The sequence below is a fragment of the Chlorocebus sabaeus genome, chromosome X (genome assembly GCF_047675955.1).
Source record: "Chlorocebus sabaeus isolate Y175 chromosome X, mChlSab1.0.hap1, whole genome shotgun sequence".
Taxonomy (NCBI): domain Eukaryota; kingdom Metazoa; phylum Chordata; class Mammalia; order Primates; family Cercopithecidae; genus Chlorocebus; species Chlorocebus sabaeus.
This window is the reverse complement of record NC_132933.1, coordinates 116,438,816-116,454,039: the sequence shown is the minus strand read 5'-3', so window position 1 is coordinate 116,454,039 and position 15,224 is coordinate 116,438,816. Positions and strand designations below refer to the sequence as shown.

General features: G+C 34.2%; 1 protein-coding gene across 1 annotated transcript in view; it reads left to right on the top strand.

Annotated features, from left to right (window-relative positions):
- Positions 1–15,224, top strand: part of CFAP47 (cilia and flagella associated protein 47) — a 434,895-nt gene that overhangs the window by 339,639 nt on the left and 80,032 nt on the right. The window contains exons 55-57 of the mRNA XM_073013816.1: positions 908–1,012; positions 4,536–4,692; positions 14,226–14,324. Coding sequence (XP_072869917.1) covers positions 908–1,012; positions 4,536–4,692; positions 14,226–14,324 — 361 coding nt within the window. The remainder of the gene's footprint in view (positions 1–907; positions 1,013–4,535; positions 4,693–14,225; positions 14,325–15,224) is intronic.

The following is a 15,224-nucleotide window of genomic DNA, read 5'->3' as shown; positions in this document are numbered from 1 at the left end:
AGATAAAAATATTAGATGTAGATAAACCACAATTGTATAATAAACAGGTGACTCCATTCTAAATATAAAATTAAATTTGCATTTGCATTACATAGATAATTATCACAGTTTATTGGGCATCAACAGCTGTATTCTAAAAGGATTGAAAGATACTGCTTAACTGTAAGTTTGCCTTTTCAGAGTTTTTCTGGCAAAATATATTAGTGTAAAATAGTAGACTTCCTTTTCGTACATGTGCCACTCATGCTATCATTTTGTGTTTATTTTCAAATTAAATTATTTCCAGTGTAGCATTTTGATTACGTAATATACTCAAGCCCTTATTATATTGTGATGGAGTCACTGGCTTCTTTCACAGTCTCTAAAGAAGTAACTTAAACTAATACTGTACAGATGCAAATTATCCTAGCAGGTCACACCTTGAATGTGTACAAGATAGGAGGAAGAGGAAAATTTCCTTGCACATTAAAGAAGCATGTCTTACACCTTTGCTTAGAAACAGTTCATTTCTTTTGATATTACCAAAGCAACAAATTAAGTTACTGGTGGTTTGACATGTACCTTGGGATGGCAATATGCTATGGGATCTTACATAAAATGTATATGTATTTTATTGAAGGTTCAAATGCAGCTTTAAAAATTAACCCTGACTTCCTTTTACAGAATGAGTCCTCCATGTGGTGATTATTTTGGATAAGAACATGATGTGATCACCCCTAAACACTCTTTAACACGGGCCCTTTGAACAGTATTCCAGGAGCAGGCACACTGAGAAGAGATAATGTGTGCAAGGCAACACATTAATCACACAAACATCGACCCTGCATATACCTAGTACACAAATATATCAACTCAAACCAAATGGGTATTAATTTTTGTTCCTCTTTTCCTTTTTCCATTTACACAGCTGATCATATCTCCTCACTCCACCACAGACTTACCTGTTCTCTTTTATCCTTCTGCACTTGGAAGAACTGGTCATCAAGCTTGCATCAACTTCTACTGTACTCAGGTATGATAGAGTATTCTTGGACCAAGCCACGTTAATTAAATTTTAAATCAATATATAAATAAATATAATTCATCATTCATTCAATTATCATATTTTGCAAGTATAACAAGTTAATTATAAGTTAATTAGTTAAATGATTTTTGTAAAATACAATATGCATTGTATATATGCAGACATCTGAAGAAGGTTATTTTTAAATACATAGATCAGTGGAATGAAGAGAAATATATACTCAGATTTAAAACACAGATATTTTCATGTACATGTCAAATCACTGGCATTTATGTTAATTTTCTGACTTGAGTTTTACTACTCAACTTTCCATAAACTTAAATATAAAATATAGAGTGCAATTTGTAAATATTTGTTATTTTTTTCCACTGCATTTCATCTGAACAGTGTTCTAAAGTATTAATTTTTAAAAACAACAGTGTATCACTTTTTGACAATCTCTAAATGTATCCCATGTCATTCTAAGAATTATCCCAGTTCACTCTCACCATAGTCTTACAATGGAAGTACTGTTATCAATCCTATTTTATGCATCAGGAATCTGAGACACAGAGAAATTCAAATCAGGCGACTAGTAAAAGGTTAAGGTGTGACCTGAATCCAGGATAATCTGGTTTCAGCTCATCTTCATATCTACTTTTCACAGCTACTTAGTTAGCCAAGTGATTGTAACTCTCTTACTGCCAATTAAAATTTTATGTAAAATTTTACATTGATGTTATTTTTACTTCTTCAAATGTTCATGGGGAGGAATGCAAATGGAGGAAAGTACTTTATATCTTAGAAGACATCAAGGAGCTTACAGAACCCTGATATCTGAGGGGGCAGTGGAATCAAATATAATACAGGGGTCTCCATGTCAGTACAGGGCCTATGGGTAACTGAAGTATCTTCGTTTCCAAAAAATTTTTAATTTATTTTTAGAAAATTTGTTTTGAGGCTGTTAAATTGTCTAAATATTGTAATGACCAGCTAACACATGACTGAGACAAATACTATAGAAATATGTTTCTTTTTCAAAAATATTAAAGGAGACAAACAGTAATCCTTCTCACACAGAAGAAAATATGTAATGGAGATTATTTTCTTTCCGACAAGTAATTTTAACAAGGCTGTTCTTTTAAGCGATTGCTACATAGCAGGATTAGAACCCCTTCATCATAATTACTGGAGACCATTTTTTTGCTTGCATTTCTAGTGGAAAGCATATCTATTCAAGGACAGTCTTAGAACTCAGTAGGGAGATAATCAGTTCTGTATCTTAATAGCTTTAAAAAATCCTAGCCTAGAAGTTGAATGCTAAATTCTTCATCAAACACAAAAAGGCTCAAACAAGAAAATAATCAATTCAAACCTTCTATGAGTTAGTTGAACACTGATGGTTAATTTCAGTCACTCTGAATATCTCCTTCCAACTTGTAGCAAATCTATAAGGATTCAGCTATGATTAGACTTCAATCAATAATTCATGCTTTCAGCTACCAGGTCTAGACCTCCTCAACCTTTTCAATACATTGCTGTAACCTTGATGATTTTTCTTGCCCTATTTATCATTGAATCATTTACGTCTTCCTCTTTTATTTAATTCATCCAGTTGACATCTTTTGCAAGAAAAACTAGTTCATCATACAGTATTAATTGAATGAACTTTTGAAAATGTGGTATGCATTATGTATGAACAGGCATCTAAAGAGTATATATTTTTTAAATAAACTTTAGAGTTTATTTTTCTGAGTTTGGAATAACCTTTTACCATTAGGGAAATAGCCATATAGATTTCCATCCCTCTCTTGATTTAACTGATTAAATCTATCTAACCTGACACACACAGCTGATTAGCTGATTAATCTAAAGCCAACTAATGGCTGTTCTTATAGGGTAAACTTTATTTCTGAGGGCACCTCTTTGCTGGATTGAGGGAAATGGCTATGGTTCATTATCTGCTTCATCTGTTTCTGGTTTCAATTCATGTGAAAAGCTCTGCATTGTAAAAAATCTAACCATTCAGTTACGGTTAGGGTTTGGGTTAAGTTCAAATTATTTGTGCAGATTTTGAATCCTGTGATTAATTTGGTCAGCACATCACAGCTGCAAATATCATGAACTTATATTTTATGCAACCAGAGTCTCTAAATTAAATTACATTACTACATAACAGAATAAGTGGAGCACTAGTAAGCAGCAAATGTGGTAAATTATAACTTCTCTTTCGTTTCAAAGATTATGTTCTGAGATTTTCTTTCTTAGTTTTCAGATGCTTCCTTTTCATTTTCAAATAGGTGCCTTGTATATTTCATTCATACTTGATTGTATGATTTATTTCACCTAAAGGTCAGAATAGCAAACATTAAGGAAGAAGTTATAAAATCAGAGTGGTTTTACAATCCAGCATGAGTCTATGACCTTTGTAGCCTGTGGCTATGGGAAGTTCTGATTATTCTTAACACGTTTTAATTTGCTGATGCTTGAACTCTGATGCTTGACTTTAGTCAGTCAATTTTGTGAAATCAAGTTAGGACATTATTATTGAAAATACAGTGAATTTACATTATGCTAGTCAAATCTGTGACTAATAGTAATATAGTCATTTGAAGATAATATCCACATGAAATTTTTTCCTTTAATTCTCTCTACTAAGGAGGCAGGATTTTATGAGTTTGCTTTCACTACTTCTCCTTATTTGAAGTAATCTTAAAGCAAACTTCCCTCTTTTTATTGGAATTTAAGCTTGGAAACATCTATACAGTTTGAGATATTATAAAGTAGGACATTGTTTGTGATCCTTTTATTCATCTGCAACGTTAGCAAAGTGTTTATTGCAGAAGTTTAAGAGACCCTAGAACTGAGTCACAGTCTACTGTACTTTGAAGGGACTTTTATCCTAAACTACAAAGAGATTTTCAAACGGAGCTTTATGTGCTTATGAAACTTAGATAAAAATAATAACCACATTCAATCTCCTTCACATAAATTTTTATTCATTTATCCATATCATGCAATAACAGATAATGCACTGGACTCGATGATGGGGATAAATAATATGGCATGCAATTGTATGTTTTTCCTTTTATTGGAGCTTCAATCTGTGCCTCATCTTCTTTGCCTTAATGTGGTAGCTATCTGAATTTCATTTGAAATTCACCCAAAGAGTTTGGAAACTACATGCAGTGTTTGGTACCAAGTTTGTTGAAAAAAAAAACGAACAGAAGTGCCAGATTTTCCATTGAACTTTCTCTTTTATGTTGCTATAATAACTTTATGTGCATTGAAATATTTTGATATTTGAATATTGCACTTTTGCCCTCTTCTGCCTCAATGTAAAAATACATAGAATTATTTTTCCATAAAATTAAAAGGAATTTGGAAAAGAAAGGAAAAATAAAGCACTGGTTTTTAGCAACAAAACTTTTCTTATCTGTCCAGATTTTTATATGCATTATACTTATTAAGTATTGCAAATAAAGTATATGCAGTTAGGACACATATGTTATAAATAATTATCTTCAAACAGTTTACAGAATGGAAATTCTACTTATCTGGAGTAGGACTATTTCCCCAGCCTCTAGACCCAGAAAGAATAACCACACGCATTGGTCTTCAGTCATCTATTGTTATACCTTTCAAAAATCCCACAACGGAAGATGTCCTCATTGATATCACACTGACAAGTAAGTTGTTTTTCTGATATTTTACATGTTATTTTATAGGTATTTATCAGACTTATTTTATCATAGAATCAAAACATTTTAGAACAAATGAATACTCTAGAAATCTTAGAGCAAATTATCTTATAAAAGAGAAAACAAGATTTGAGAGATGCAGTATTTTGGCTGAAATCACAGCTCATAATGGTACAGAATCAGAATTAGATATCTATTTAACAAATCAAGTTCTTCCAATTTGATCTGTAAACCCAAATATGTAAATTAGTAGATCTGTAAGATTCTTATGATATTATTCAAATGTGCCAATGCTTATTCCTCAAAACTTTATAGAAATTCTGATATTGTGATTTTGTTTCATTTTTACATTTTCTTAATAAAGAGACAACATATTTGGAATAAATTTTGGCTTCAACTAGTCTTGTCCTTTTTTTATGCCATGTTGAGGGTGCGTGTTTTTAATTAGATTATTTGAAGAGTTTGATCACTTTATATTAAACAAATAAATAATGTGAGTCTGAATTAAAAATTAACTCAGCATGAATTTTTTGAAACACATTTTCAATCTAATATCAAGCATTACCAATTTATCTTTTCAACTATTATTACTACTTCTACTCAAAATATTATTAGTGCAATTATTGGGTTAAAGTTATATATTTTGTGAATTTTTATATGCATGACCAACTTACTCTCCAGAATGTTTATACCTTTGCAATTCATGCTGCAATTAGGAGTATAATATAGACATTACCTATTTTCCAGAACTATGTAAGCCCTGAGTAATAACATTGTCTTTAATCTCCATTAATCTGATTGAAAGAACATTATGTTTTATCATCATTGCAAATTTTTGATTGATGTTGAAGCTGAACATGTCATTTAACTGTTGCACTTTGGTGCTTTTCCATCGTTTCTTCATCTTCTTGGATTGAAATAATTTTAAATATTAAGAAAGTAATTTCATCTCATGTAAAATTCCCTTATAAGAATTTTGGCTGCGATCAGGAGAGGCATGTGGTGTTTAATAAATGTTGACTGCAAGCTCAAGGAAATTAGTATTTTAAGATGGAAAAGACTTGAGCATATGTATAAGCAGAAGGGAGAAGCCAGGGTGGAGCAGGAGTTAAAGATATAAATGATGTAAGGTTTAACTGATAGGCTAAGGGTCTAGGAGGGTTGGAATCAGAACAGAGGTAAAGAAAGAACTGAACAGGAGAGGATTTCTTCCTCGGGTGGGGGTAAAATAAAACAAATATGGATGTCAATAAATTGGTAGGTAGTGGAAGGGCTTTGGAATTAGGAGCAGTCATATATTTACATTTTTGTCTGCTGAAGAAAAGAGATATAGTAGAGAATTTGAAGAGTGGAATGGTGGTTTGAAATAACTGTTGGAGAAAAAGGAACATGGAACTGACAAAATTGAATATAAAAGTTATTGTGTTTGGCTGGGATTTAAATCATAAATTTAGATATGCACCAAAAAATATGTCTTTGTGATATTTATACCAATTGTAGGGCACAGAATTTCTAGAATGTGAGCACACAAGACATATCAATGGATCTTTCCAGGGAATGGAATTATTCAGGATAGGTGCAGCCAAATTACTTTATAACTATGAGCATGTTAATAAAAACAAATTTGGATTAAGATTTTAACATTAAAAATAAATTTTAAAATAATGTAACTTTCTAATTTTCTAACATTGCTATACATTTCTTTCTGCTATGTAACAATAAAACATAGTAAGCTTGACAATTAAAAATTGATCAGTCTTTTGCAGTTCAAAACAGTCTCTTTTAAGTAAACTCACTCTCTCGGGCAAATGTTCAGGCTTTGTTTCTCCCGCTTCTTCCTTAAACCTGAGGAGATGTGAGACAAAGGAAGATTCACAGACCTTTGATGTCTTATTTCTCTTTCTCTGTCTCCCTATCCTGTGTGAAAAAGAACATCTTTCCCCTTTGTTGGTGATGGCATCTCCCTTTCTGCTATATTCTTATCCTTCTCCCTTTTGTGGGTTTTTTTAATGCATTATCTGCGTATCTACTTGTGCTTATAGCCGTTGGTGGTTAAGTCTCACAGTTTGATCTACAGAAAAACAGGGTCTACAGAAAAACATGACTGATGAGAAGAATTAAAATATTTAATATATATGCAAAATATACTCATTAAAAGTAAAGATTAATACTGTATTAGTTCATTTTTGCACTGCTATAAAGAAATACCAAGACTTGGTAATTTATAAAGGAAAGAGGTTTAATTGACTCACAGTTCTTCATGACTGGGGAGGCCTCAGGAAACTTACAATCATAATGGGAAAAAAAACCAGGCATGTGTTAACATGGCGGCAGGGGAGAGAGATCAAGTGTGTAGGAGGAAATATCAAACACTTATAAAACCATCAGATCTCATACAAATTCACTCACTCTCATGAGAACAGCATGGGATAAACCACCCCATAATCCAATCAGTTCCCATAAGATTCCTCCCTTAACACCTGGGGATTACAATTTAAGATGAAATTTGGGTGGTGGGGACACAAAGCTAAACCATATCAAATACCTTCTCATTTAAATATCTGTAAATGTCTTTAAATTATTTCATGATAGGAGTAGGCTATCTCATTTTGGCTTTTAAAAGAAGATGTAAATTTTCTTACAGATTCTACAGAATTAAAAAAAAAATCTTAGGCAAGTTGATAACAAGACTCATCTCACCAAATGGTTCCTTGCTGGTGTGAGGAACCTCACAGCATTTCAGATCCTGCATCCTGCATTCCTCATTTCTCTCTCTCTCTCCCTCTCTCTCTCTCTCTCTCCTCATTAGCTGCAAATCCTGGAATGATTTCTTCCCCTTATGGATAGCATGGCAACTTGTACATAACTTGATTTAAATATTTGTCACACTCATTGTAGCTAATATTTGTTAATCCCACAATATTTGTGAGATCTTTGCAGACATGATCTATTAGTAACTTGAGCAAATAAGACAGAGCAGGCTTTTGATGCTTGTCTGCTGAATGACTGGACCATAAATAAAATACCCAAATTTCTAAAACTTAGAGATAACACAGTAGAAACTAAGTACCAAAGATCTTTGGAATATCAAAAGGCATTATTTCTGGGAGAAGTATAAAAATAGAAATAGCCAAGATATTAGCAGGAGAAAAGACAGAGAATTGGGCAACCCAGAAGTTTGATAGTCAGTCTGAAATTCTGAAAATGCTGCCTTCTCAGAAAAAGTAGTGAATTTGAAGATCTTTATATATTTTATGTATTTCTAACTCTGTCTGTGTAGTGATAGAAGAAAAATTTAAGCCGAATTAAGTTTAACAGAGTTTAATTGAGCAAATACTGATTCATGAATCAGGCAGCCTCCTAAGCCAGAGTAGGCCCAGTAACCAGCATAGCCATGTGGTATAAGATTTATGGACAGAAAAAGGAACGTGACATACAGAAAACAGAAGGGAGGTACAGAAACAGCCGAATTGGTTACAGCTCTGAGTTTGCCTTATTTGAACATGGTTTGAACAATTGGCAACCTCTGATTGGCCAAACCTCAGTGATTGGCACAAGAGTAGGCTTGTAGTCTGTTTACAGTTCCGTATAGCTTATAGTTCTCTATGTACAAAGAAACCTTTGGGTTGAACTTAAAATATGTAAAGAGGCAGTTTTAGGCTAAACTCTTTAATGCTATATATCTATCTGCCTATCAATCTATCATCTTTCTATCTATGTATCATCTATCTACATATCTATCTGAGAGAGAGAGGCAAAAGAGAGAGGAGATATGTTAGGATATTGAAAAAGTCTTAAGTACTATCATAAGGAATCCAACTTTTATCCTCTAGATAATGAGAGTTTTCAAAAGATTAGCTGTACTTTATAACCCGCATTTTGAATGCTGACTCTAGAATTATTTGTGGATGATGGATATGGATGGGTTGGGGGAAAACTGGAATTGAGAAGCAAAGCTCAGAAGATTTAAGCCAGTAACAGTGGAAAAGTCCATGACCACAGGTAGCAGAAAAGTTCACAATATATACCTAGAGTTTTCCCAAAAGTGTGAGAATCTGTTTCTTTGGCAAACATATTTAATGTTTCATGTTTCCAGACTACTTTTTCTTCAGACAACTATACTATGTTGCCTAAAAGTATGTTTCTAGAGGCTTACCTATATTCCTGATATTTTTAACACTCAAGATGAGTGTTTTGTTATATCCATCTTAAAATAGTCCAATGCTAAATATTATTGTGGTTGTGCTATTTGGAGAAGAAATTGAGCACCTTGGGCACACACTAGTCTGTGCATTACAACAAACTTACCATTATTTCCTAAGGAGAATTTTGGCACCATTCACAGGGAATTACTTAGTAGAGTGGCTTGCCATTCACTCAAGTATAAATACTTGTTATGCTCCACAATTTGCCCATGAGGGTGTGAACCCGACCTTTAACTTAGCTTTCAGTTAAGGCATATGGTGCCCTTGTAATTTAACAGGTGATGCACAGTTGTGATTGAATCTGGGGATACATAATAGTTAGCAGTTATAAAGACTATACTGAGCACTTCATGTATGTGATTCTTTATGTTATCTCAGGACAAGAAATATGCAACTAGTATTTATCTGGGCCATTGTCCAGCTACCAACACCCGTAACTCTTTTGGGTATTTCCTCTGGCTGCCCTAGTGAGTTAATTTTTCCTCAACCTATGGATGACAGGAAGTGGTGGAAAAATATAACCGTTCCCATTCCCCTGAGCAGTATACCTTTGAGATGTGTGTTCTGCACTGGCTCTCAGAGTTCCCTAGCTGCCTTGAACCTCATGTATCCACAGTAGTAACTTCCTTTATAATACACCATTCATTGTAGTCCTGATCTTTGTCTCACTTTTGCACTTCCCTACTGACATTTCCTGAGGTGACGTCCCAAATAACAGCTTCTGAGGAAACCCCAACTAAGACAGGAACCCTCTGAAATAGTCATTATATCTGTTTTTAAGGAGGATAAAATTGATTAATGGAGAGGCTTAACAACTTGTTCATGATCACAGAGCTATTAAGTGAAGAAAGTAAGATTAAAATCCCAACTCTGCAAAGCCAGGTTTCTGTATACCTTTGCACATGGCTTCTCAGTAAGCAGGCAGAACAATTTCTCACTAACTGTTCACCTAGTTATATATAAAACTGAAAAGCTCGAGTGGAGAGATAGTTAGTAAAGAATTACAGGAAAGACTTGCAATCTGTTTCTGTGAGTGGTCTGAAATCTACTTAACAGATTAAATAGAAGGAGCCAAAAGCCCAGTACTTGAAATCAACTACACCCTCTCTCAACCACATTAAGAATTGTGTTCAGTGAATTTCACTGTTTCATGATGTCATTTACCCATAACACCAGATTGCATAGAAATATTTTAAGGAGGTCATCATGATGTACTGGTGAAGATCAGTACATCAAAGGGTTTCTTATTACATTGCAATCTTTTTAAATGAAATCTTTTTAAGAATCAGCTGTTAGTATCAGGAAGAATGGTTGCCTCTTTTGAGCAGTTGTCTGGTTTTTGTACTGTGGAACCTGATTATGTCACTACATTTTTCCTCAGTATATTGGTTTCTAAGAAAACATTTTGGCTTATTCCAAGTAAGTGACATGACCATACTGTGTCTCATCCTTGACTGCAGATGGTGTCCCTAATCTTGTTTCAACTTTCTAAAAAATTATTCTAATTCATCTTTTTTTGTATTTCATATTTTTGTGATATACCCAACTTAGGAATAGAACTCTTCACGCAAGGAGATGTGCAACCTGTAACAGGAACAGGGGGGAATATTTTGTTTTGTTTTGAGACAGGGTCTCACTTGGTCACCTAGGCTAGAGTGCAGAGGCACAATCTCAGCTCACTGCAGCCTGCACCTCCCGGGCTCAGATGATTCTCCCACTCCACCCTTCCCAGTAGCTGGGACCACAGGCATGTGCCACCATGTCCAGCTAATTTTTTGTATGTTTTGTAGGGACGATGTTTTGCCATGTTGCCTAGGCTGGTCTGGAACTCCTGACCTCAAGTGATCCCCCTTCCTTGGCCTCCCAAACTGCTGGGCTTATGAGCCACTGCACCCAGCCCGCAGAGTGAATGTTTGAAAGAGCTTTCAGTTGAACATTACCCAAGGCAAGATGTAGAGAAGATAATGTTTCAGACATCCGTACATATTTGAAGCCATGCCAGTTTCAAAAGATTAATAAGATAGGGTGGCAAGAGAGGAGGTACCTAAACAACCTGAGGATAGTAAAGGTGTCTCTAAAGTAAATCATTAAAGAATCCCATGAGGAGCAGGATGCTACAGAATAGCTTTCAAATAGTCTGGGCAGCTAGGATTTATTAAGATCCCTTTATGTTACCACACTTGAGCTTTATCAACATGACTGTACCCAAACTCCCCCCAAAATCCTGGACGTCACTATTCCTGCCTTTCCAATGAGGAACCTCAGGCTGAGAAATTCCCCAAAGCCATACAGTGAGTAAGCCGTGGAACAGCATGTTGAGCTCATTGTGTCTGACTGCCCTCTTTAGGACCACTCAAATTTTTTATCTGCTCTGAGATGGTAGTTTTAAAGCCAGTTATATGATCTAAAATATGGCACTTGCCCCCCTCTTTGACATCTCCCCTTGGATCTTAGGGGAGCAGGCCTCCCTCCATTCCATCCAAAGTCCCCAAGAAATGCCCCAACTGCCACTCGTTTCACATTTTCTCAGCTGTCTCTCCTCTTTTTCACTCTGCCATCCAACACTGGCTTTGCCTGATACATACATGCTTTGGCTTCCTCTTGTGTACATATATGCTTTGTACACATACATATGTCCTGTGTGTACATACACCCTGTACATACATCCTGTCGTGTACATACATCCTGTCGTGTACATACATGCTTTGGCTTCCTGGATGCGTACCCTCGCTCAGTAACTGGTGTCCATGGATACAATTCTCACAGTATTTTCTCATCCGTAATTATGTCCCCTAGCCAAGACTGCATCTCTCAAGTTTCGATCCTGCTCAGATGGGAATAAAGGCGGAGAAAGAAAGGGTAGCCATGAATGAAAGTAAGCAACTGAGATGAAACATTAGAAATTAGGGGCTGATTTACACATATTACACATTTAAGGACACATCTTCATTCAATGTTCTAAACCTTTGTTAGCAGTCTTTTAATAGTCGATCATTGAGCCTCTATTTCATGCTGGAAACTGTTGTATGTGCATTCCAAAACTATCCCCCATGTGGAGAAAACATATGTATATGTATCTGCAAACATACACCCACATAAATACATTCATTGTTTTTGATTTTGTATGGCACTCAGCATGGACTGTATACTTAAAAGTTGTGTAAATGAGTGAATCAGTAATTAATGAATACAAAACTGTTTTGATTACTTTTCTATTAAAATAGCTATCGTCTGGAAATTATTCACTTTCTATTCAATCCAAATTTAAATGCAATATTAGTGATCTGATTCAAATATTTAAATAAAAATGAATTCTGTTTTATATATCGGTAGTTTATTGGTGCAAAACAAAATAGCACTGAATAAAACTAGGTTTACTAATTAACATAATATATTAGTTTTACGGATATCAACTTTCATATGAGAATTAGTCAATGAAAACAAAGTACATTGATGCATTCTTTTTGGCTTTGGGTTAATTAGGGCCATGATGTTCACCAGCAGTAAAGTAATAAAGTGCACAATGTCACATAATTATAAGTTAATCACACTTACATGATGTGGAGAAGAAATAACAGTGCATTTCATTTCACATGGTAGAATTAGTTATGAAAATCCCTGGAGGTTCTCTGAGTCTTATCTAAAGTAGATCCAGAGTTGAACAAATATTTATGTAATATATGTAGTAATCATTGCAAATTGCCAGTGAGGATGAACATGGTTTTATACTTAAGAAGAAAGATAAATTGGTGTAAGAAAAACTCCTGGAACCTAAAAATCCCTCCCAAATTCAGACATGCAACTTTTAAAACATTTGAATTAATAAATAAATAGTATTGAGAAATTTGAGACTTTTTGGCGGGGAAGTGGGGGTATCAAATATATTAAGTCTTTATAACTTAGTTTAATTGGATTATTTGTCTTAGTTTATTTTGCTCATAAGAAATAGTTAATGTTATTGTACTAATAGAAAGTAAATGTAGAATAATTACAACCATTTTTGAAGTGAGTAATCTGAGACTCTACTTGCTTACAATTATTTTATTTTTAGATGCTGATAAGTTACCTTAACATTTGAAACTTGTTTTATTTGATTCTTGATTAATAACACTCCAAATTCAGTAAACAATATTTGAGAGCTTATCAAAATTCATATTCCCAGGTCCACATTCATTTATTCTGATTTATAAGGGCTGGGATGAGGCCCTGCCATCACAAGCTATTCCAATGCAGGTTGTCAGAAGACTCTACTTTTAGAAACACTGATCTATATACAAAGATCTCAAAACATGTTTCCCTTTTATCATATACCACTGTTAGTAAATATCTTTTGGCATTTCCTTCAACATATATATATTTACATTTGAAATTTAACCACTTAGCACCATCAACTCATATTTTTAATGTAAGTAGAGCTTATCTTTTAAATAGAGAATTAATAAACATATTTTTGTATTTATTGGTTTAAACTTATTGTTAACATTGGATAAATGTTGTCTATTTGTGCATATTTATATATAGACCATCCTTCTGTGTCCATAGTGGATAGATTTCAGAACCTCCAAGGATATCACAATCCGTGAATCCCCGTGTCCCTGATACAAAATGGCAGAGTGTGTGCATGTAACCTACACATACACTCTCATATACTTTAAATCATCTCTAGATTACTTAGAATACCTAATACAATGTAAATGCTACATAAATAGTTGTCATAGTGTATGATGTAGGGAATAAAGACCAGGAAAAACCATCCATTATTTTTTGAAGATTTTCAATCTGCCTTTGGTTGAATCCATGGATGTGGAACCCATGGATACAGAAGGCCAGCTGTATTCATCAGTACAATCTATTTTTAAATAGCAGGCTCAAATAGACTCTTAATATCTGCTTGTTGAGTAGTTCACTCTTAGTATCTGCTTGTTGAGTAGTTCAAATTAAAATTCGAAGATTTTTAAAATATAGAGATGTGGTCTTGCTATGTTGTCCAGACTGGCCTTGAACTCTTGGCCTCAAGCAATCTTCCTGCCTCAGACTACCCAGTAGCTGGAATTATAGGCACATGCCACTGTGTCCACCTGAAAGTTGCAAGAATTTATGAGTTTATTTTTTTAAACATCATAGATAAAACCATTTATATTATTAAATATGTTCTTCAAAAATGCAATTTAAATCTCATTTTAAAATATACTTTGAAAGATATTCATCTTGTAAGTTTCCTATTAGAGGATAATTTTTATTCTATTTCCATCTCCACTGCTGTTTTTCTTCTTGAATATAACATTGAAGTGTAATATCTCTTTATTTTTTAATTAGGTGTGGAACATCCCAGGAATCTTGTCATTGATCATTGCTGGGATAGCTTCATCTATGAGAGTTCTGCCTTCAGATTTAGTTCTATGAGTGAAATACAAGGTACAGGATTTCTACCTTACATTCTATCATTCTGTTTGTTGTTGCATTTCAGAGATAATGAAATATATGTCTATTGCCTGAGTAAATATTTAACACAAATTAAAAATATAGTTTTAAAATTTTGGAACAAATTTTAGTAAGTTGACAGAAAAACATGGATGGATGGCAAAACCTTTATATATACACACACACACACACACACACACACACACACACACATATATATATATATTCATTACATTTGTATTATTTTTAATTCCTCAGAACATAAGTAAGATTTGCCAAGTATTTTAACTTTGAAATTTTCCATGGTTGAATAGCATACCACTTAACACATGGTTATATGAGTCAAGAAAGATTTCAGAAAATTATAAATAGTGTGTTAAAACTACTGATACTAATAAAAAGTAGTATACTGATACTAATAAAAAGTAGTATCAGTAGTTTTAATACTAATAAAAAGTATCAGTAGTTTTAACTACTGTTTCACTGTGAATTTATTGCAGGGTATAAATTTTTGTTGTTTTGTTTTGTTTTGTTTTGTTTTTGAGACTATTTTTGTTGTTGTTGTTTTGTTTTGTTTTGAGATGGAGACTCACTCTGTCGCCCAGGCTGGAGTGCAGTGGCGCAATCTCGGCTCACTGCAACCTCTGCCTCCCGGGTTCGAGCAATTCACCTGTCTCAGCCTCCCGAGTAGCTGGGACTACAGGCACACACCATCCCGCGTGACTAATTTTTGTATTTTTAGTAGAGATTGGGTTTCACCATACTGGTCAAGCTAGTCTCGAACTCCTGACCTCAGGTGATCCACCTGTCTTGGCCTCCCAAAGTGCTGGGATTACAGGCATGGGCCACCGTGCCCAGGCTATATCTATTTCTTCTATATATTAACCACCCCAC